Source organism: Pristis pectinata, chromosome 21 (genome assembly GCF_009764475.1).
Source record: "Pristis pectinata isolate sPriPec2 chromosome 21, sPriPec2.1.pri, whole genome shotgun sequence".
NCBI classification, from domain to species: domain Eukaryota; kingdom Metazoa; phylum Chordata; class Chondrichthyes; order Rhinopristiformes; family Pristidae; genus Pristis; species Pristis pectinata.
The window spans coordinates 13,555,857-13,581,008 of NC_067425.1; the positions used below are offsets into that span (position 1 = coordinate 13,555,857).

A 25,152-nucleotide genomic window follows, 5' to 3' on the forward strand; every position below is an offset into this window, starting at 1 on the left:
AGTCATTGAGCAGCTCTTCAGCTGGAGTGATTCAGCTTGGAAAATTGCTGGAAAATTCACACTAGCCAGAATATTACACAACACATTCAACAGAGTTGTATATTACTCTGTGTGAATAGTGTTAGTCTTCTCTCCATAGACTATTATTATACTCAACTATCAAGCAGTTATTCTCAAATGAAAAGGAAAACAACCTGCTGAAATCTGCAGTCAACAACCATTTTCCACAACGAATTTATCAAAAATGCTGCTTCCTTATTATAACTGAGATCTCCTAGTTTGTTTGTCCATGGGATGTTGGATTTGTGTATACCATGTGGTACAACTGGTGTCACAGTGGTGCAGTTGATAGAGCTGCTGCCTCACAAGTTCAACAAACCAGGTTCAATCCTGACCTGGGTGCTGTCAGTGTGGAGTTTGCACGTTTTCCCTATGACCATGTGGGTTTCCTTTGGGTGCTCCAAATTCCTCCCACATTCCAAAGTCACAAAGTTTAGTAGTCTAATTGCCCACTGTAATTTGTGTAGTTGAGTATTAGAATCTGGAGAAAGTTGATGGCAATATGTGGAGAATAGGTTGTAGGGAAAATTAGTGGAGGAATAGGATCGCTTTGAGAGCCAGCATCAACTTGGTGGGCTGAAATGTCTCCTGCTATATCACATGAAAATACAGTTAAATATATGTGGTTAGAAGCATTCGAGTCACTTCCTTTTGTGCTCATGAAAGGATACCATTGCCCGTTATTCCTGACTGTACCCATAACACAACTCACCTCATGCTTTGGAAGTCTAGGTATCTGTGTGACCCTGCGACACTGCACACTGGGCAATTGGTCAGAAAATTTAAGGAAGAGTTATGAAAAGTACATGCACGTTTCCAAAGAGAAAACAAAATTGGGAGACTTAGTGAAAATCTAGAGGGAGGTGGGCTTTGGAAGAGGTGGGTGTGCGGTGAAAGGATTGTAATCTACACTATTGGTCATTTAGAGTCACAAGCAGAAAAATGGTGCCAGTCAAAGGTCAGTTTGAGAGTTTACAGTACATTGGCTACTTCTGCAGACTGGGACTTATCACTGAGAAGGTTGAAAAATCATAGTAAGTTCCTTTTATATGGTCTGGTTGAATAGCATTGTCAGAGCGGTAAGGATCATTGAAAGCAGCTGAACAAGTCCCCTATGTCATCCCATGTTTACAGCCTGGTCAAACTCTGCATTCACGTGCAATTATGGATGACCATAAACTCCCTTTGGCAGGCACAGCCTTTGTTGAGACAAGCATCATCAATGAGACCGAATCCTGGGGATGAAATATTTGTGTTTGCTAACGAACAAAAGAAGAAACTTGAGTATATGGTTCAACGCTATAAACCAAGCAAACATGGGAGATTTTCTTCCAGATCAGTGTGTGAAGAAGAACGCTCAGCACTAAATTCTATCTGGACACATGATAACAGGGTGCATGTTCTGCCTGCATTGTCCAGTCTGAAGCCTGCAGCTGTCTCTTCTTACACAGTTGTTTCCCCATTACTGCTTTTTCTGTTTTACACAGACCAGCTGAGAACAGCTAGCTGAAAGCTACATATCTTAACTGAGGAATCTGTCAGTGTAAATCACCATTAAATCCACAGCAGGAATGATGCAATTCCATCTCAAGTCCTGGTTTCAGTTAAATCTTTGCAGATTGTGTCAGTACATGTCATAGGTTCCTGTTGTAGGAATAAAGGGAAAAACTAACATGGATTCATTCATGGCAAGTGGAACAATGCTGTAGACTGAGCAAACAGTACTGACTTTAATAATCGATGTAGATGGAAAAGCTGTCATTTAAAAGCCGTGGTAGTGGGCATAAAGTTAGACATAGAGGATACTCAGCAATGTTAAGCTGAAACTGCTGAGGTTTGGCTGAACAGGAAGCATAACCTGATGTGGATCAATATGATGAAACTCAGATGCAATTGATGGATGCAGTCTGCAGTCGAACTGCCTTTATTTGTGTCTTCTTATTTCCCTGCTGATTGTGGACCTGCACTGGGAAATGTTTCTTCCTTGGAGTGTTGATATGTTCCTGGCTGGCTTATGCATTGTGGATCACGCTCAAATTACCAAAATTGCTTTAGGATACTTGGTTAAAAGTTCTTGTAGCCTGCAACTATAAAAGTTATTTTGGATTACAAAAAGCACAGGATTAGTTTTGATTGGTTTTAAAGTCTTCTGATGTTTGAAAAAGTGTACCTTTTGATTTTTATTTGGAAGCTGGCATTGATGTAGAAGCCAATGAAACTTCAGGTGTGGTCCACATTGAAAGGTCTTTTTCAATAGACAACCTTATGTACAGACTACAAGATCCCAGGTTCAAGTCTAGCCTCTGCTGTGTTTGCTGATCTCAGTAGGCAGGTCATCGAGGGAGGCACTGTAAGTGAAAAAATGGTCTCCTCAGCTTTATTGCATTCAGGTGTTGGGTGTGGATCATTGAGGGAAAGCTGCTCAGCCAATAGTGCTAAACTTTGGATGTTAATCCAAAACCCAAAGTAGATATGAAATTATCTACAATTTCAGGACAACGTGTCCATTAGTCTGGCCAATAATTAACCCTCAACTCATAACACTAACGCAGATGGTCTGCTCGCTATCATATTGCTGTCTCATTTCTTACAATACAACAATCATCATTATCTTTCATGTCCATCTGCCAGATTACTTCTCTTTGTAGTGTGAGCATATTTCAATGTCCAGGGGTTGGATTTGGCAGGATCTGGATCCACACCATTGCTATCCTGGACCAGAAAGTGTTGCATGATCTGTCCCTCACCCCAGGCCCATATTTGGGAATTGTCAACATTTGAACAGGATGTAGGGTTTTGACCCAAAATGTCGACAATTCCTTTCCCCCAACAAATACTGTTTAACCTGCTGTGTTCCTTCAGCAGTTTGATTGTTGGACGTGATCAGATGGTTGGCTGTGATGCCTCCCAAAGTTGAATATCTTCCAACATTTGCTGAATACTCACTTAACAAAGATACCAGAGAGGACCCAGTGCCCACAGAACTATACCAGTGCACATGGAATGATACCGGTGCCCACAGAACTGTACCGGTGCCCACAGAACTATACCAGTGCCCATGGAATGATACCAGTGCCCACAGAACTATACCAGTGCACATGGAATGATACCGGTGCCCACAGAACTGTACTAGTGCCCACAGAACTATACCAGTGCCCATGGAATGATACCGGTGCCCACAGAACTGTACCAGTGCCCACAGAACTATACCAGTGCCCATGGAATGATACCAGTTCCCACAGAACTGTACCAGTGCCCACAGAACTGTACCAGTGCCCATGGAACGATACCAGTGCCCACAGAACTATACCAGTGCCCATGGAATGATACTGGTGCCAATGAAACGATACAAGTGCCCACAGAACTGTACCAGTGCCCATGGAATGATACTGGTGCCAATGAAATGATACAAGTGTCCACAGAACTATACCAGTGCCCATGGAATGATACTAGTGCCCACAGAACTATACCATAGCCAAAACAACATATTTATGGGAGAACAGGGAACATTGGGAAAGGGCCAAGCGACAAATGAATAAATAGGACAGGAAAAAGCTGCTCAAATCTTGTTTCCTGTTCCTCTAATATAAATTGTAAGGTTGTGCAATTCTTTTTCAATTGAGACACTTAAACAGAGCTAAAGTCTATGGAGGAGAATTACGTTCCTTAATAGGAGTGGAAAAGAAGGAGGGAATACATTAATAGAAAAGGTTAAGCCAAATTTCAATTATAAAAGAACATGGAAAGACCAAATGAGGCAAGATGAACCACAGCAAGGGGCAACATAACTCGATGTGGGGCTGAGGTCCCAGGAAAGGCTAAGCTGAACATTAACCGCAAGGTCGAGTTTTCTGAGTCTTCTTCTGAATTCATGTCAGAAAACTGGCTGCTCTTGACAGCTGAGGACTTGCACAGATTTCTCCTGAGGACCCAGTAAAGCAGGGATGCACAATCAACAGCACACAGGCCACACACAGCTTGCTAATTATTTTGTTCTGGCTGTTCTCAAGCCTCCAGTGTGACCACCAGGGCCAGGTAGTTAGCGAGCTCTACTAATCCACCAGCAGGAAGCTTACTCCTGCACTACCATCAAGTTTAACTACTTAACCAAACAAAGCTGTAGGTTAGTTAGTTAAACTCTAGAAGCAGCCCTCACTGCCATCTAAACTGGACTATAAACTTTCCTGTAATTAAAACAGAAAAGGATGCAAATTGTCAGCAAGTCAGACAACAGCAATGGAGAGTGAAACTCTGGTGACGTATTGCTAGTCCATAACCTGCGGCTGGTATTTTCTGTTTTGTTTTTGGGAGCGGCACCTTCGCTCAGCGGGTAGTGCTGCTGCCTCACAGCTCCAGCTGGCCTCTGCTGCTGTCTGCCTGTAGTTTGCATGTTCTTCCCAAGGCTGCATGGGTTTCCCTTGGGTACTCTGGTTTCCTTCCACATGCATATTGTTGGTTAATTGGCTACTGTAAATTACTGCTAGGGTAGGTGGGTGGGTGCAATTGGTTGGCATGTGGGAGAGTGTAGGTTACAAGGAAATAATTGGGGGAAATGGGATTGAAGAGAGCCAGCATAGACTCAGAGGGGCCAAATGGCCTCCTGCCACGCTGTGAGAAATGTGAGATTTCCAGCTCCTGAAGTATTTTCCTTTGAATGTAGCTGTAAATTGAGAAGACTAATGTTTGTAAGGAGATTATGTGCACAGCTGATCAGATAAACAGAAATTCTGGGAGTTCCAATCACTTTAACAGCTTGAGTTGTAACTCTTAAAGAAGGTGGTGATTTTTTTTGTGGTCACAACTAGACAAAATGTAGAAAAAAAGTAACAACAAATATACAACATTTTCTTTCTTCTAATCCCAGTCATCCTCAGAAATACAACAACAAACATTGAAACCCAATTTTTGTGCCAATAAAAACGATAGACTTCAGCTATAAATGTCTCCCACTACATAGAAATTTTATGCAGGTTGTGACAGAATGAAGTAAAAAGGAGAAATATTTTTTCTTTGGAATTGTTAAACTCCGGAGGGATTTTCTAATTTGAAACCACAAGTAGATGGAACAGATTCCCAAGAAAAGAAATTAATGCTCTCTCAAGGAGTTGGATGAAGAAACAGATACAAATGGATAAACACAATTTAGAGACCAGTAAGGAGAACAAAGTGGAGGAAGTTTAAAAAAATCATTAGTAAACAATATCATACTAATAAATTTATTTTGTGAATAAATGTTAAGTTTATAAACCAGTTGATGGTATAAAATCCATGGTAAGATACTGGTAGGATTAAAACCCAGGCCGCTATCGTGTCTTTTAAGAACAGAAGATGTAGAAGCAGGAGTATGCCGGCCACCCCTCATGCCTGCTCTACAATTCAATTGGATCATGTTTTACCTCAGCGCCACGTCATTAATCCCACATCCCTTGATTCCCCTAATATCCAGAAGATTTCCAACCACTGCCTTGAATATGCTCAGCCACTGAGCCTCCCCAGCAGCTCTTGGGGTGAGAATTCCAGAGATTCACTATCCCCTTGGTGAAAAAAATCTCTTCTCATCGCTGTCGTCTGTGGCTGGTTCTAGATACCCCACCCAGAAGAAACATTGTCCCTGCTTCTCCCTTGCCTAGCCCTATAAGAGTTGTGTGTGGTTCAGTGTGATCACTCCCTATTCTTCTAACCTCAGGAAGATGCAGGTTAGTCTGCTTAATTTCTTTCATAAGACAGAGAAGGGAGAATGTGTCCTTTTCTTCTTCTGCCCAACTGGGTTCCCAGTTCCTAGGTTATAAGGAGGGTGTGTTTTTAAGCACACTGGCACTCCTGACTCTTCCTTAGCAGCATAAAGCAAACAACAGTCCTACATATGAAGCACATGCTGTACCAGACACAAATTTAGGAAATGGTCATTACTGAAGGTCATTGTCAGACCCCAGGGGCTGTAGTTGCCTGAACATCTGCAGAACAATTTTTTTTGGCTGACCCAACACCAAGTCAACCAGGACCTATTGCTCCAGTGGTTATTTATTGCTTAAAGTTCACGGGGTCTTTGCATCCCTCACTGTCCCTAAAGTCGTGGTATCTCTGTCTCCCACACTGTCACTAAATTCACTGGATTCCTCCTCCCACATTGCCTTTAAGCAAGGGTGCTATCTTCAGCCCTTTTTACGGGGATTTCGATGCACCTGACGACATACCAAACAGGTATGATGGTGACAACACACAAAGGCGCTGCAGGAACTTAGTGGGTCAGGCAGCATCTATGGAGGGAAATGGACAGTCGACGTCTCGGGTCGAGACCGTTCACCAGTCCAGGTCTTGGGCAGGGCTTGTTTAGCCTGCACGCATGACGTGATTATCCCAGTTTCCACACTGGCCCTCATAAATCACTTTATTATTCTCATATGTACTGAGATACAGTGAAAAGCTTTTGTTTGTATCAGGACTGCTTTGGCCAGTAACAACTGGACGGGGTATTATCAGGGCAGTGGGCAATGAATTTGGTGAGTGCGGAGAGCAGGCTTCACTCTGAAAAACCTGGCCCAATGTTAACATTTCTGTTGATTTATTTATTTTCTGAGACCTGGGCATCACTGGCCACCACAGCATTTATTGCCCGTCCCTAATTGCCTTTGAGAAGGCGGTGGTCAGCTGCCTCCTTAAACTGCTACAGTCCTTCTGATGAAGGTGCTGCCCCAATGTTGGGCAGAGGGTTTCAAGGTTTAGACCCAGCAATGATGAAGCGCTGTGATACATCTTGAAATCAGGACGCTGTGCCACATGGTGATGTTCCCTTGACCTTCTTGGTGTTAGCAATGGCAAGTGCTAAATCACCTCCCAAACCCCAGAAACAAAGGATCCTATAACACTCCCAAATGGCCAAGAACTAGACCATTTGGGAATGAAATCAGAGAGCATCATTTCATTCAAAAGCTTCGAGAAATCAAGAACTCTCTCCCTCTAAAAGGCTGAGAATGCTCGGCTGAGTGGAGTTGCCAAAGGCTGAGGTAACTTTCTCAAAAGTAAAATTGACAAGAGTACTGTAAAAGGAACTGAGATACAGATCAGCTGTGTCTGACTGAATGGTGGAGCAGGTGTTGGGGGACATGAGTGACTTATTTCTGCTCTCATGTTTCTACCAGAATTACCACAATGATGAAATGTTGTTGAATTTACAGCCGTCATCTGAGATCTGCGTTGAGCTAAATACTCCTCCCAGTGGTTTGTTTCCAAATGGCATTCACAGGTAACCGAGCAGGAGAGATAGTGATCACTCTTACACCCCTCTGGGATTATAAATTGTGCTGGGGAGAAATCAATAAAATGATGTTACAATTGTAATAGAATAACCACTGAGTAGAAAGCATTTGTCTTTGGTGCCTAAAAGAACTCAAAGAAATATTGCAATAAATGACTACTTGGCCCAATGCTAGCAGTAGCTTAGTGGTCACAGAGATCTCAAGATCAGAAAACAGATGGGGCTTGGTTACCCAGAAATAACAGTGTAATAGGATGTTGTTTCCAGCACTAGCTTGGACTGAACTCATAACATTAAAGTTAAGGATGGCTGTGACATTTACAACCACTGGCAACGTGACGCCGATGGCGAGGTTGGTTAAAGGTCAGCTTGCAGCATGTGACATAACTCAGTGATGGCTTTCTTTGTGAAGTAGATCTCCTCCAGCCTGTTAATCCTGTCATTCTCTTCCAAAAGGCAAACACAAAGGGAATTTCCGAAGGAACCATGTTTCACTCCGTCTGAGATCAGAGGAGATGAAGAAACTGCTGCACTGGTGTTTCTGTGTGTGCATGCCTCGTGCACAGCTTAGATAAAGTCAGGGTGGGTAGACAATATGGGTGAATGGATCAGAAGCATGTTCAGGAATGTAGATTTGACCTCTTTTAAAGGATCAGGTTAAACACACAGATATTATACATTCACACATGCATCCTCAACATGCTTAATGATTATAAGTCCCTGCCTGCTTGAATACTGTCTTTGTTCCTGGAGTGGATAGAGTGTTATTTCCATTTTCAATGAATGTATCTGCTGTCAAGCTGCAGAAAATATTCTTTTATCTGGTGATCGTATGTTTGTATATAGGAAAATACCGGATATAGCTACAAAAGGTGCAATAAAGGAACGGGTAATGGTTGCTTTGTAGGTTGATCCCTTATATATGGATGGACAGTCCTCCAGACAAGTGAAGTGGAATCTCTGCTAATCCTGATTAGTTCTATTTGGTGCAAGACAAGCATCTAGTTTGATAACCTCTTAGCATGTATCCTAATGTAGTTAAAATACATACAATATTGTTTACCTGCTGGGAAGGGATTAATGCTGTGTCCTTGAGTCCTGATTGAAACATGGCTTTTAAAGAGTTTATTCTCAAACTATTATTCAGCAAGAAATGAGGACAGGTTGGATCTCAAAGGAAAGTAAAAGTATTTTCTGTTAAGATATAATTTAGCTTTGCATGAACTGGCTGTAGAGAGGCTTTGATGACGTAAAACACCAAAGCAAATTGTTTCATATTAAAGGCAATTTTATTTAATAAGGAGACATTTCTCTTTCTATTAAGAAATATAGAGTGTGTTGTTCTCAATTCCATTCCTCCCATTTTTGGGGTTAGATTTGCAGTGAAGTCTTAGAATAGGTCTGAAATGGAAATTATAGGAATAGATTTTCCAACCAGGCCTTCAATAGACCACTAGTCAGATGATGAATTCTAACCGGTTCACCTGCTGACCTCATCAGCTAAGGCCCAAGTGCAAGAACCACACCAGTGAGGTGAAGCAACCCCTGCAGCTTCTCCACTCATCCCCAGCCTCACATCCCCTGACTCAGGTGATTTTAGCCCTTGAGGTTGCCCATCTGAAACCAAAGGCACTATAGGAGGGTCCCAGTCGGGACTGACAGAATAGTGGCCAGTGTCCATTGGGCGATCAATGGGGAGTGAAGTTTAGGCAGGTCTCATTGACCAGAATAGTGATGAGAGAGGAGCATGGGCAGACAAGTCTACACCATTTTTGGATGGTCCAGGAAAACACTGTTGCCTGGCAGTGTCACTGTACCCTGACCTGTACCTCCAAAGAAACCTGCTTCAGGATAATATTGCCTCACCTACTCACACTTGGGTTAAAAAAGGAAGATAACAATAGCTGAGTTGGACATTTGCTAATAGCTAGTGCTCACTCAGCTTCTGTAAAGGCTGCAATAATATTTCCATTAATGTACTCCCTATATCAGCACCTTCCTGTGTAATAAAAAAAAGCCTTTGCATTGTAATGATGCATTGATGATACATTAAAGTGTAGTGCCTATTTGCAGTTTTTATTTAATCTCAGAGGTTCAAATGTCAGATCTGTGTGCCGGAGTGACACAAAAATCAAACACATGTTTTTCATAAAATGTAAAATTTATAACAAACCTTAGGAAATTTGTGAAGACAAAACATGCAAATTAAACAAATATGCAGAACCTTTCCCTGCTGTCTCCAGTTTTAAATTAAATCTTAAAGGAGACTGTAAATGAAAATTGATTTAATGCAAAAATAATGCTGTGCTAAGTAGTGAGCCATGTTCTCTGACTATACAAAGCCTCAGGAGGCAATAGTACAGCACAGGAACAGACCCTTTGGCCATATTGGTCAAAGGGGAGGTAGTAATCACAATGAAACATTGAGAGTCAGTGTACCGGGCAGATTACAGATTACTTGCACTAGAGGTGGTTTGGGGCTCAGTAGTCTTTTAGGTGCCCTGTGCCTCTGTTTTATTCCTTGCAGCCTTTACATAAATGGAGGAGATGATGGATATTATTTCCCATTGGAGTCTAGATCACTGCAAGGGTGGTGGATGTGCAGAACATCATTGGTGAGGGATGGTGTAGGATATGTGCGTAAATATTAGTGACAAGTCTGAGCAGTGGAGGCTGGTATACAATCATCCTGGCCCTCCCAGTGTTTATACTGATGTAGAATTCATACTTACATGTCTATTTAGAACTTGAAATTTCTCCCAGCATTCCTACATTATCCAGGGATTCTCACTCCGGGAGACACAACTGTTCCAGCATCCCCCGTTACATAACTCACAGACTTCAGTGAGTTTTTGATAGAATCTAGGAGCTACCTCTCTCTCCCCTCCATGGCAACCATAGTGTGTGTAAGCTGAGATGGGGAGTGTCCCTTTAAAGGCTGGCATCTTTGTGTGATTGATGTCCAGCAAATAGTTGTCAGCTGAGCTAAATTCAGTGTAGTCCCTTTGGGAACCGTGCAGTTTGAGCACATGTTTCTGGGCGTAAATCACCCTAGCACAGGTTCAAACATCTCTTTTGCAAAGACACATTTTGTTTACAGAGGACCCAAAGGAGCATTGGTGCTAAACCCAACAACAGTTTAGTACTAAGAAGGGTGAAGTTCAAAGTCTAGGAGTGCCTACCTCTGACTTTACCCGGTTCTGATGAAATGCTAACTCTCCCCTGATGCTGCCTGACTTCCTGAGTTACCCACAGTCTAGGTGGATGGTGGTGGAATCAGAATGAGAGAGAATAGGTTACAGGGAATTGAGAAGGAGATGGGAGTGATGGGATAGATCTCTCTGAGAGCCACCAGAACTTGATGGGACAAATGGCCTTCTTCTGTGCTGTAATGCTGTGATAGCATTTCCGAAACTGACAGTGTTTCAGAAAATTTAACAGAACCCTTTGATTCAATATTGTCCTCAGTGCAATTATGAGAAACATTTTACATGTCCTAATTCAGTATATTTGTTTTAACACCTATCTCATTTTGATCTGATTCCTGTCAAGGTCTTTAAATTTTAGTCTGATCTGTTCCTGTCTAGTATTGTCATTGTTGAACTTCACTTGCAGTTTTGAATCATGGCTTATTTTTTTGACAGCTCTTCCAGGACAAGTTGCTTAATGCAGGATTACAGGCTGACCCATGCTAGCTGAAACCGCAGGTCTACAGTAGTGGGATTAGCAAATCATTTAATTGAACAAAACTTTTCATATTTTGGACTTTATTGATCTAGCATAGTCCCAAAAATGTGGATTAGTTACAGCAATTTGAATGATCTGATTAGCTGATTGTCAGCATTTCTTATCTGATACAGACTGAGGAAACAAGGATATTGTTACAGGAGTGGCATTTTATAAACTCTGTATAATCCAAATTTAACTCATGAAGCCATGCAGAACAAATCGTTAAGTGTTGCGATTTTTTAAAAATGGGGAAACTTTTCAACAAGCTGCCACCAGCTAGTCTAATGGAAGAAACTTTAAATCTGGAGGGGATTTGAAAAGTTAATGTGCACCTTACATGGTGGATGTTGCTCAGTTGAGTATATAGTGGCTTCTTGATGGTTTGGAGAGAAAATCAGGGTTTTGCAGTTGTCCAAAGAAGGAAAGGTCTTCGGAATCTTGGTCAGAAAGGTTTTAGAGAAAGAATTTAAGAATTGAAAGCCTAGAGCAGAGGAAGATGCCCAAGTAGCTGGAGAAAGAGGAATACAGGGTGAGAATTTAAGTTCCAATCATTAAATTCATTTGGTTCTTTTTGCCTGAGTTGCACAGTTTGCGAGGTTTGTTTCAGGTCCCCATGTGCATCAGGCGGTGTGTTTGTGTAGAGACAACACCTGGTGTGCAATGCACATTTTGAGGACATCTATTTGCACATCTGAGGCCCTGCAAACCGATTGCTGTTAACTATAAAGTTTTGGCCTGTTTCTGTGGTATTTACAGCAAGCAAGTCCTAACGGGTGAGTAGATGGGGAGTGTAGAGCTTTTATATTCTATTGGGTAGGTCCTCTTTAAGGGCTTTTCTTGGAGTTCACTCCAACACTCATCTCTCCTTTTGCTTCCAGTGTCATTTGGGCCTCCATAGTGTGACCAAACCCCTCTGCTAAGTAATAATGAGCCCCAAAGTTCTCAAAGGTTGAAGGGCTGTGGAAGGTTGCAGAGACAGGAAATGTTCTCGGAAATATCCCAAAGAACTTGAGATATAGTGCACAGTCACAATTGTTACTCATATTTCTTCACAGCATAGAAGGCCATTCAGCCCATTGAGTCTATGCCAGCTCTCACAGCAGTACCATCAATCCCATTCCCCCACTTACTTCCCCCGAACCTCTTCTCCCTATTCCCCCAACCATTAATACCCTTCTGATTCTTGCATTAGCCACCAACAGTAGGGGCAATTGACAGCATCCAATTAGCACATCTTTGGGATGCAGGAGAAAACTAGAGCACCCAGAGGAAACCCACACAGTCACAGGGGGACATGCAGAAACTCCACGCAGACAGCAACAGAGGATGGAATCAATCCCAGGTCACCTGAGCTGTAAGACAGCTGCACTACCTGCTGAGCCACAGTGCCACCTAAATAAGGTAAATAACCAGCTGGTGGGGTACTTTTACACGCAGGAAGGTGCAACAAGATGAATAAGAAATAGATCTTTTTTTCGAGGTTACTAAAGAAAAAATATTGCAGAGGAAATCAATAGAATTCCTTGCTGTTAATTTATGCAGTGCCATGGGACCTTCAACAGTTTTAAAGAGGGTTGGGAGTGTGTTGTCTCCCCCTCCTGTAGCTGGGAATGATGACATGATGAACATGTTCTAATATTAGTAACATAAAATATGAAACGGGAAGTAATCAGCACTGCAGCAAGTTTGACTGGGCAGGCGTGAAGAGTACAGGCTTGATTTGTGATTCCCCGGGAGCTTGGTCTGGCCAGCAGTGTTCAGCCCATTCAGGAAGGCTGACGTTTCAGTATGTGTAATGGCAAGAGGCAGAGAACAATTTATCGCCCCCTTCTCATTTCACTTTGTTAATTTACTGTGGAATAGTTTACTAACCTCCCTATCAATTACAGACCAAAAATGTACAATCAGCCCATGCAATTTGTGAAGCTACCAGAAGAGGGCTTCAAGCTAAAGAAACAGAAGATGACAAATGTGCATTTGTCTTAATTGTGCATGGATATTAAATAACCAAGATTGAGTGCATTTATTTGAAATTATTTCATTTAAGAGCATATTCCCAGTTTACTGAGCCTTCAGAGGACAAGTTAAAGCCATACTCATTTCCTAGTTTGATGTTGATTGCCCCTGGAATTTTTGGACGAAGTATAGATGCCTTTCTCGGAGATGTGGCTGACATCCTATTAGTGAGTTCCACTGAGAAAGACCCCAGAGTAGCTGGTCATTCACCTCATTGGTGTTGTAGAATAGTTACTGGGACTCCCCTTACAAGTCACTAACTACACTTCAAAAATATTTCACAGTGAGATTGTATGAGCTTCTACAAGTCCATGAAGAAGAAGAGAATTGTAAATATGAACATCAGTTCCTTAGAAGCTGAGATGAGGGAAAAAGAGGGAAAAGGGAAATGACACAGACTTCAAATAAATATTTGCTATCTGACTCAGATCACATTGACTCTGCCTAATCATGTTAAGTTTTTATGAGTGCTCTATTATCACTTGGTAAATAATGAATTCCAGTTTTTACCAAATAACTGATGTCAGGCTAAATGACCTGTCATCCCCTGTTTCCTCTCCTTGTCCTTTCTTGGATACAGGTGTCACATTTACTGTTTTCCAATATTTGGAAACTTTCAGAATCTTGGGAACTTTGAAATATTGTATCCAATGCATTCATTATCTCCAGAGCCACCTCTTTTAGCAACCCAGTGCCATTAAGTCCAGGGGACATGTCAGTCCTAAGTAATGCTAGTTTGTCAAACACATTCTCTTTACTATTCACTAGCAACATAACATACACAGTAAACCTCATGTGGAACAGTTTTACTGAATATTATAATAAGCATATACACACACACACATATATATATATATTAATGTCTAATCAATTAGTAGCCTTAAATTACTCTGGTTAGGAAAACTTACTCCACCAGAAAAATGCAGCATCATAACAAATGAAAATGATAAGATGGCCAGACTAGTTGTGTGAAACATCTTTTCCTGTCCGAAGTATCTTATAGATTTCACAGATGTTCTATTGAGAAGACATCATTCCTCTTCTTGATCAAATGATAAGTTAAGATTTATTTATTAGTCACATGCACATTGAAACACACAGTGAAAGGTGTCTTTTTGCGTTACTGAGAATGTGCTCGGGGGGCAGCCCGCAAATGTCGCCACTCTTCCGGTGCCAACATAGCGCGCCCACGGTTCCTAACCTGTATGCCTTTGGAATGTGGGAGGAAACTGGAGCACCCGGAGGAAACCCACGCAGACATGGGGAGAACGTACATCTAAGCAGATTATAACTGAACATTGTGAGATCAATTCACAATATCATCTTACAATGTTTTTCCGTCTATAAAGATGAACGGTCCAGTTTTGGATCTACAGATAAAGGTCTGTGGACCATATTTCCTTCATTTCAAGGATATAGAATTGCTTAACAAGTGGTGGATTACAAGTTATATTTATGCAGCAGCTTTAATAAAACAAAACATCCTAAGCACTTCACAGGACACAGGAGCACTGGAATAGGGGTAGGGAGTGGAAGGTTACGCACCTGTCAAAAAACCTATCCACATTTGCCTTTGTGCTCAGGATGTTTCCATTAAAATTGCCAGATAACAATGCAAACGAGAAAACATAATTTTTACTTGTTATGGTGTTCTTAGACAGAAACAGACAGTAAAAGTATTCCATGCAGAATTTCATAGGTGAAATAAAATTGAGACATGAATACTTTAAACAGAGATGTATTTTGCTAACATTGATATACACTCTAATTTATTTAAAAGTAAAAATCAGTAAACTAAATTCACACTCAATGGAGACTTGGTATATTCAATGGAGACTTGGCAGATAGAAGTGGTGTGAACAGTTTCCACAGCATAATTTAATTGACTAAGTCAGCCTGGATGGATTAATAGCCTGCATTGTGAATGGAGTTTTGGTTGTTCTTATTCATTAGTATTTTTTATGAGGATTCTCATAATAGGTTCATCAGTTGCTGATGGACCAGCTGTGCACTGATAACATTTCCTTTTTACATTTCTGGTTTCTGGCATTGTGGTTTTCTTTCACATCTCTTTATAAGTATGTATATTTAATGGCTTCACTTGATTGTGCACCAATAAATTACCCTTATCTCTAGAGCATGTATACAACAAGAGTGACTGAACAAAGCAATGTGATTCTTGCCACAGGCAATTTACCATTAACATGTTTTTACTGGCAGAGGCTTCAAATGAAGGGAAAGACCATCCATAAAATATGTGCGTGTGTTTGGAAAACAGTATGAACACTCGTGGGGGAAAGGGCAAGGGTGTTTACCTAAGTGTAGGTCTGCTTTTTTTACCCACTTGTTATGCCCCAGAGCAGTCCACCAAAAAACTCAGAATGGGGAGTTCAAATTTTCAGGGCTAGCATATGGTTACAGTGCACAGCGTCAGGGATGTGGGCCTGAGAGACACTGTCCTGCTATTTTGTGATAAAGGGCATATTGAGGAATGTATCAGTTACACTTTAGAGCATAGTGACAGTCAAAATGCATTGAAGAACAAAAGAGTTCAAAGATTCCTCAATTGACAACAGGGCAAGGCACGGCCTAGAAATTGTGACTATCAACATGTATTTTAGGCATCAGCTCTTCCAGGCTAATAAATAGCTGAAAGAATCATTTATTAAGAAACAGATTTTAAGAATGAATCTTCAATGTTTTCTGACTCCTGTAAACATTTGGTCTGATCCCAGACTTAGAGACTGGATCAAACACAAACTGATAAAGCAATCCCAATGCAACTTATGATCACACAGCTGAGAGTTATGATCACACAGCTGAGAGTTAGTCGCAGGACCAGGGAAGTTTGACTTATTGGTATTCTCAGAGTGGGTCAGGTGAGTTGTGGGCACCAATCATGGCAACAGAGGCACTCACCTAACAGAGATTGAACACATTTGGCTGGCTGGACAGCATTAGATGAAGACACAAGAGATTGCTGATGCTGGAAATCTGGAGGAACACACAAAGGAGCTGGAGGAACTCAGCGGGTCAGCCAGCATCCATGGAGGGAAACAGACAGTTGGCATTTTGGGTTGAGCCCCTTCGTCAGAACTGGAAAGAAAGAAGGGAGATAGCCAGTAGGAAAAGGTAGAGGAGGGAAGGGGTGGAGCAAGAGGTGACGGTTGATGGGTGGATCCAGGTGAGAAGGCTGATGGGCAGGTGAGGGAGGGGGAGAGAGGGAATGATGTAAGAAGCTGAGAGGTGATAGGTGGAAGTGACAAAGGGCTGAAGAAGATAGAATCTGATCGGAGAGGACCATGGAATAAAGGGAAGGAGGTAGGGAGGGGAACCAGTGGGAGGAACGTGTGGGTTATGGGCAGGTGGAGAGGGTGGTCGAAGGGAAAGAGATAGGGAGATGAGGGTCAGTGGGATCAGAAAAAGAGAGGGCAAGGACAGAGGGGAGTGGTTACCGGAAGTTAGAGAAATCAATGTTCGTGCTTTCAGGTTGGAGACTATCAAGGTGGAAGATGAGGTGCTGTTCCTCTGATCTGCGTCTAGCCTCAACTCAGCAGTGGAGGAGGCCATGTTTGGTGAGAGACATGTTATTGGGAGTGAGGTGGGGGCACAGCGTCTATGGGTATTTGGTGGAAAATTTTAAAGAGGAGGGAATAAGATGTTTTATGAGGACTGTGAGGAGGATATTTGTTATGGTTTCTGAACAGTTGAAATACTGCATTGGAAATATTCAACAGTTTTCCATTTTAACTGCAATATTTGGAGTGAGATTATACTTTGGGGCTACATTAACCTTGCTGCCTCACACTGAGAGTAAGATAGTAAATTAAATCCGGACCCAGCTTGACACAAAAATGAAGCTCTCTTACCCAAAGAGTATCAGTCTGCTTTGCTCTGGAATTGATCCCAAATTCCAAGTTTAAACTGAAACTTTGGCATTGCTTCACATCAAAACTATAGTCATAGTGTAAATAGAATCATAGACATAGAGTCACATAGTTGTACAGCACAGAAACAGGCCCTTCAGCCCATTACATCCATGCTGACTTTTTCACCCACCTACACTAATCCTATTTGCCCACATTAGGACGATATCCTTCTATTTGCCTATTTAAATGCCTAACAATATATCTCTTAAATGTAGTAATTGTATGTGACCCCACCACCTCCAGATACCAACCACACTCTGTGTAGAACAAACTTACCCGTCAGATTCCCGTTAAAACTCTTTCCTCTCACTTTAAACCTATTCCCTCTTGTTTTTGATCCCCCAAATGCAAAAGAAACTAATCGGGATTTTAACTGACTTTTTGCACCTTTCAAGGTACAGGAATTGAAATTAAATATCTCCTAATTTTCCTTCTGTTTGTTTCTTCAAGCAAATGCTGAAAGAACATGTGAAGACTGGAATTTTGTTCAAAAGAACAGAACCAGACTCCATAAAATAATGGATCATCAATTTGATATAAGAAACAGTTCATTTTTTTTCACTTGTAAGTTAACAATTAATTCACTGTTATTGAGTGCCAAAAACAGAAAATGGAGTATTTTTTTAAATGGAGAGAAACTGGGAAATGTTAATGTTTAAAGCAAGCAGGGGATGCTTGAACTCAAGTCATTGAAAGCCAACATGTAGGTGTAATAAGCAATCAGGAAAGCAAATGGCTTTGCCTGACCTGCTGAGTTCCTCCAGCATTTTTTGTGTATTGCTCCATATTGCCAGCATCTGCAGAATCTCTTTTGTCTAAGCTGTGCTGTAATTGTGTAGGGTATTGGTGAGATTTGATCTCCTCACTAAGAAAGGATGTTCTTGCATTAAGAGAATGCAGCAAAGATTGACTGGACTAGTTTCAAGAACAGCAGGTTTGCTGTATGAGGAGAGATTGAATAGACTAGACTTGTATTCTCTAGAGTTTAAAAGAATGGGAAGAGATCACATTGAAACTTGTAGAAGTCTTACAAGAATCGACAGGGTGGATGCAGGGAAAATGTTTCTTTGGACTGGTGCATGTAAAACCGAAGGTCACTTACTCAGAATAAGGAACAGGCTCTTTGGGATTTTGATGAGTAAATATTTCTTCACTCAGAGGGTGGTGACCTTTGGAATTCATTGAGTTCATTCAAAACAGCTTGGTAGGTTTCTGGATATTGGGGTAGTGGAGGAAAGGGGCTCTGAAGTAGAAGATAAGTCACAGTTTTGAAGAATGGTGGGGCAGCCTTAATGAGTTAGATGGTCTTCTCCTGTTCCTATTGACCTCACACTTGACCTCATCCTTGACCTGACCTGGTCACAATCTAGAGAAGCTGACTGGGGAGATTTGGAGCAGTGAACTAATTTTGTGTTCTAATTCTGTTAGTGACAGGGGTGGGGAAACTGAAGTTGTGTGGAAGCCAGGACTCGATGTCTACAAAGCCAAAGTAAGTAAGCATGAGTAAAGAGCTGATAATGTAAATGAAGCCAGTTGGTCTGCAGGCTACCATAAAATCAGCATTTTCCATCATTATTTCTTCTCTCCCATGGAAAACAACAATCATGTGCCCTGTTTGGTCCTGTAGGAAGCCTGAATTGATTGCAAAAGAGCAACTTTGTGCATAGCTTCAAGCATAGTCTTCAATTGGAAATAAATTTGGACAGAAATATGTCCTAGGAGGATTTCTATAGGTTCAAACAGTGTATGAGGAGGTAAACCATCGTTTCATTAACCACGAGAAATTCTTCAAATACTGCCTTCTAAGGGCCTGAGATTTAAATGTTTCAATCCTTTCTGATCGGAAATAGCTGATTCCTTAAGATCAGTGCACTGTTGTCAGATGAGGACCTCATTGAATTGAATCTCTGCAGGTTGAAATGTACTGGCTAAAGGATGATGGAAGCAGATTCAATAGTTACATTCAAAAGGGAATACGATAAGTACTTTAAGAGGTCGTCATGTGGGAGTTGGGGAGGTTGAAAGAAAATAGAGTTAGGCCTTCCAAAGAGTTGGCACAGGCAAATGAGCCAAATGGCCATCTCCATTGCAGTACAGTTCAATAATTTTCGGACAAGCAGGTCCTCGTTCCTGCTTCTGAGCTCTCCACTATTGTTCAATGGCTGAATGTATTCATACATCAATGAAACATGACAACAGGCCACAAAACATAGAGTGAGCACATTTAGCCCATGATGCCATACTAGCTCTTTGGAAAAGCTAACCCTGCCTCCTACAGCATACTCCTGTAATCTTCTTCTGCCACGTCCACCCCACCCAGTTAGGTTCTCTGGTTTATTTCAAAAATGTATTAGACAAACCCATTTCTAACAAAACAATGTTTGATTTACCAAGGAGCATAACACACTGGTCCTCAGGTCACATTCAATCAGGGTGAATGAATAGCCACAATCAGGAAGCCCAGCGTATCTTCTTTCTTATGAGGCCAAATACGGAGTCATAGAGAGATAACACAGAAACAGACCCATCGCCCCATCGAGTCCACACTGACCATCTAACACCCATTTATTCTAATCCTACATTAATCTCATTTTTTTATTCTCCCACATTCTCATCAACTCCCCCCCAGATTCTACCGCTCACCTTCATACTAGGGGCAATTTACAGTGGCCAATTAACTTGGCAACCTGCATGCCTTTGGGATGTTTGAGGAAACCAGAGGTCCTGGAGGAAACTCACATGGTCACAAGGAGAACATGCAAACTCCACACAGATAGCACCAAGGTTAGGATTGAGCCTAGGTCTCTGGCACTGTGAGGCAGCGGTTCTACTACTCTGGAAGCTCCTGATTTTAATGGCTCATTTCCCTACTACACAATAGGTTTACTCATTGAACCCAGGGATTGGGGAAGATGAGCTTTGTGAGGATGTGAAAAGGGAAAAAAAAATAAAGAGATGCTTTACCAGAAGTTATACACTATTCTATTTTACTCACAACTGAAATCCTTTGCCACTTTTGTTATTTAGTCAGGTGCAGCAGCCAAGTTGCATACAATGAGATTGCACGAAGGACAAATCAATGAATGACCATTTATTCTGACTCAGGGTGGAATGTTGGCCAATAGACTGAAAAGTGTTCCAGGATATTTAATGTCCTACTGAAGCAGGGAGATGTGGTTTGTTTAATGCCTTTTTGGAAAGCTGGCATGTGTGGAAAGAACTACTGTGGTTCTGGCGAATTCCACACTCCAACATTGTGTTTAGTTCGGTTGATTAGAAAACACTTTCCTTTATGCAGAAAATTTCAGGAAGACTTGACATCACTTTGGCAACTTGGCTTGTACTGAGTTCCTGTGTTAAAGTACTATACACAGCACTTTTGGCTTCTGGTTCGAACAATTAAATAAATGAGTCACAATTCTAGAGAGACAAATAACTATTTTTACACCATTTTCAGAGACACTGCCTTTGAGGTTATAACATCCATTTAAACAATTCACAATTTCTAAAACATATTTTTAAATAAATCAAATACTGCTGAATTTCAACAGTGAAAAACTTAGAATAAATCCAGGTGTCTTTGCCTCTAAGATTTGAACAATTCTTCAGTCAAAGGGTTTGGGAATAACTCATATGATCAGGAAGTACGGGAATGACTCAAATTTCAAGACCTATTCCAAGAAAGTAAGAACATTAGAGTATTAACTCTTTCCTTAGTCATATTTCTGTTGTCCTTTGGGTGGAAGTATATTTATTTATATAAATAGATTTAACAACTGTAGTCATCTATTTTTCACCAGAAGTCATCTACTTTTTTACCTTCTACATGAAATACATCCAGTTGAGGGCATGGATGGATGACACCCTCTGGATTCTCTTTCCTTTTGTTTCCACGTGTGGGATTTACCAATGCACTTATTCAATGAAGAGTCAGTACTTGAAGTATAGAAAAAGTATAGAAATGTTGTTTTATATCATGAAAATATAATGTAGGAGAAAACATAGGCAAAGGAAGTGAAGCCTCATGATGTAAGAAGATAAGAAATGGGAACAGGGGTAGACCACAGAGCCCCTTGAGCCATCTCCACCAGTGGATTGATTGATACACCACCTCCACTTCACTTACCCATTTCAATGGCCTTATCCCTTGATTCCTCTGGATTCCAAAATCTATCAAGCTGAGTCTTAAATACACTCAATGACTGAGCAACCACAGAACTTTGAGGTAAAGAATTCCTAAGATTCATGGCGCTGATTGATGAAATCTTCTGAACTTCTAACTCCTTGTGTGAGATTACACCCCAAACAAATACAGTCCCTGTTTTCAGTCTTCCTAGCAATGGAGGTGGCACTTTCCTCTAGCAAGTAATAGAGTTGTAGGAACTGCCCTGATTGGGACAGGTTATTCTGCTTGTACTTTTGGATGTCTTCTTCGTAAGCAGTCAGTCCATTGCCATTGAGGATGACTTGCTTCCTTTCTGGTTTTGTGGGTTTAGAGGTGACTGATGAAGCCAGGGTGCGAACAACAGAATCTTTCACAGTTGGGGCAGGAGGTGCCTGAATGGATGAGCAGTTGGGCAGTCTGTGAAGCAGTGCACACCTTTTGCCATTTACGTAGTGCCTCTGTGAGTTCTTAATGGGTGGAACTTGAGGTTCTCAGTACCATGCTGAATGCCCTTTCTCCACTTTCATCAGTCATGGATCAGGGATTCCTAAGATTCAGTGGGGATGTTGCATATTTTCAAGGAGGATTATAGCAAATCGTTGACTTTCTTCTCTCTGCTTGGTAACCCCTTTCCTCAATGGAGATCAGAATAGAGTGTCTTTTGCAGGATTTTGGTTTCAGGCATGCACATGTTGTGGCCTGCTCAACAGAGCTGACTGAGTGTAACTTGGTCCTCAATGGTGTGGAGTTTGACCTGGGAGATTAGACCGATGTTGGTTCGCTTATCCTTCCAATGAAGGATTGTAGCATCTTTGTGGCATCTGTCCAGTACCTTGAGGTGCCTGCTTAGGCAGTCTAGCTCTAAGAAGCATATAGGAGGGCAGGGATCACTCCTGCCTGGTAGACCATAAGTTTTGTACCAGGTCTGAGCTCTTGATCTTCAACCACCGTTTTCATCAGTTGACAGTGTGCTGTTGTATTAAATGCAATGGTGAACTTCCTCAATGGTGTCTGTCTTTTTTGTTGAAGGTTTCTCCTGAGATATGGAAAGTGGTTATTGTCAGAGGGCAGTGGTGTATCATCAGTGTAGGTTGGTAGAGGAGCTTTGTCTTGTAGATATTGATTGTAAGGTCCATGCTCTAATATGTGGTGAGAAAGTTTTTTTAAAAAAAGTGTTGGCAGGAGATGAACTTCTGTCATAGTTCTGTAATCTCATTGTCTACATCTGGGAAAAGGAGGATGTATAATAGGGGACCTCAGATTTGTCATAATCATGCCTATCTCCAAGAAAGGAGAGACATCCAATTGTGGTTACTATAGAGGAGTCTCCATAGTCTGCCATAGGGAAAGTCATTGCCAGTGTCCACCTCAGCTACCTCCCCCCAGTGGCTGAGGAGGTGCTCCCTAAATCACAGTGTGGATTCTATCCATTCAGTGGGTATGATCTTCACCTTGCAACAACTGCAGAGGAAGAGGAAGCAGCTCCAATATATAATCTGTTTCGGTCTCACTCAAGCTTTTCAGTCTACCAACCAGGTGAGAAAAGGGAACATTGTCCTCAAATTCCCAGAAATGTGTCTCTATTTTAGATTTGCTCACTGGTGGCGTGCAAGCCATGGTTAGGGTTAGATTAGGTGAAGACCGGTCTCTAAGATATATATTATAAACAGTGACCATTAAACCCTTGATATGTGTGAAAAATTAAATGAGGCTGCTTTCTTTATCACTGCACTCCATGTGGATATTGCTTTTCACATGAACTGTATTCTCGGGTTGCAATGACCTGGATCTGAATTTCATGCATTTCCCTGGATCTATCTTTATGGTGTTCTTCATGGCTTTATGTTCACATAAATATTGATCAGCTAATTCATGAGATACCTCTGTAAGTTGTGCAAAAAACAAGTGTAGCAGTGGTATTCCTGTCACTGAATGAGGTGTAATTTTGTAAAAAAGCTTATGAATTTCTTGATTCCCAGATTTCCCTCCGGCAGGAAGAGTCTAGCTAATTGTCTTTAGTGTTAGCTCAAATCCCTCTACATCACCAGTAGCCTGAGGTTAGCAAGATGTAATTGTATGATGTGTGAAAGTTAGGCAATTCACAGACTTCCTGTGAAACAGGAGTGCATTGTCTGTGCTCTCTGTTCAGCGTACACCAGATGGACAAAGGCACAATTAAGCTTTGGGATGGTAACTTTTGCAGAAGCATAAATGGCAAATTATATGCAACAAACAAGGTGCTGGAGCATCAGGCAGCCTTTGTTGAGGGAAATGGACAGTTGATGTTTTGTGTCAAGGCCCTTCATCTGGAAGACAAAGTACCCAGATGAAGGGTTTCAACCTGAAATGTCAATTGTCCTTTTCTCTCCACTGATGCTGCTCAACCCGCTGAGTTCCTTCAGCATCTTGTTTGTTACTCCAGATTCCAGCATCTGCAGGCTCTTGTGTCTCCGTCTGACAAATGATATTACTGTGAACCTGCTACAGTTGTCAACAATCTAAAGCGAAGGATCACCATAATGTAAATCTATATGTCTCTTCAGGTATCTGATACTTTTCATCAATTCTTATAAATTTGACCTGTTGGACATCTGTTGATTTTTTATTCAATAAAGCAATTTGTATTTTGCCCTCAAAAGTTCTTTAGTCTATTTGATCCCTTGATAACCTTCATGAGCAATGTCTAATGAATACCCTGTTAACAACTGTGGGATGACAGGGCAATTACCTCATGGCACAAGTTCTGAAGTATGCACTATTGTTACATTAATTGATGGAAATCTGCCAGGGTGTGTGCAACATCACTAGAGGGTGCATTTTCTCTGACCCATTTCCATTTGAGAGTCTGGATTGCTGTTATACACTGTGCTGGAACAACACTTTGCTTCATCAGAGTCAATGTTTTGGGCACTACATTAATGCTCATATGATCAATATACTTTCTGCTATTTTTTTCTTCACAACTAGTGCGTTCAGTTATAGGCACTGTATCTGTTATCTCTGTGAAGTGATGAGCTGATGCTGCCATCACAGGCACCTGAGATTATGCAAAACGTTTTGTTACTACTCTTGGATCTGAATGTCGCTTGTGATGAAATTGTTTCTAGAATTGTTAAAGATGTGGTAAGGAAATTCCTGCCATTTTCTTGCCAAACTGGAGAGGAAGATATTGAAGGTTTCTTCATTCATCACATTTCCAGATGCGCCAATATCAACTTGTACGCCAATTTCACCAGTTGCAACTGTCCACAGCTGAGTGCTCTGTCTAGCATAGTGAATAACAAGTAAATATGCAGGATTATCAAAATTGTTGTTGACCTCTGCACAGGCTTCAGCACTGGCTACATGCTATGATGACTACTGATGTACTGGCTTTGCTGGATACAAAATGGTTGTGGTTTGTCATATGATTTACACTGTATGGCTCAAGTTACAAGGAGAGACTGATAGGCTGGGACTGTTCTTCCTGGAGGAGCGTAGGAGACTGAGGGATGACCTTACAGAGGTTTATAACATCAGAAGTGGCATGGATAAGGTGAATGGTTAGAGTGTTTTTCCCTGGGTAGGGGTGTCTAAAATTAGAGAGCATAGGTCTAAGGTGAGAGAGGAAAGATTTAAAGAGGACCTTAGGGGCAAGTTTTTTTACACAGAGGGTGGAGGGTATATGGAACAATCTGCCAGAGGAGGTGGTAGAGACGTGTACAATTACAATGTTCAAAAAACCTTTGGACAGGTACATGGATAGGAAATATTTAAAAGGATATGGGCCAAACGCTTGCAAATGGGATTAGCATAGATAGGCATCTTGGTCAGCATATGAATAACTCTATGAATCAATAGCTCTATGAACTTATTTTGTTTCCTGAGCTCTGTTTCCTCATTCCTTTGCTCATGAAAAAGGAGGAATTGATTCTGTTACGCTCCTAATAGTTAATTGATAAGTAAAGATATCTTTTTTTTATTAAATCCTTTACTTCAGACATGTCCTCACCTGAAGC

At 41.4% G+C, this 25,152-nt stretch overlaps 1 protein-coding gene across 1 annotated transcript in view; it reads left to right on the forward strand.

Moving 5' to 3' along the window:
- Positions 1-3,223: 3,223 nt before the first annotated feature.
- The window catches only part of nufip2 (nuclear FMR1 interacting protein 2), a 98,103-nt gene continuing 76,174 nt past the window's right edge, over positions 3,224-25,152 (forward strand). Inside the window, 1 exon segment of the mRNA XM_052035948.1 lies at positions 3,224-3,452. Within this exon segment, the coding sequence (XP_051891908.1) occupies positions 3,224-3,452 (229 nt within the window).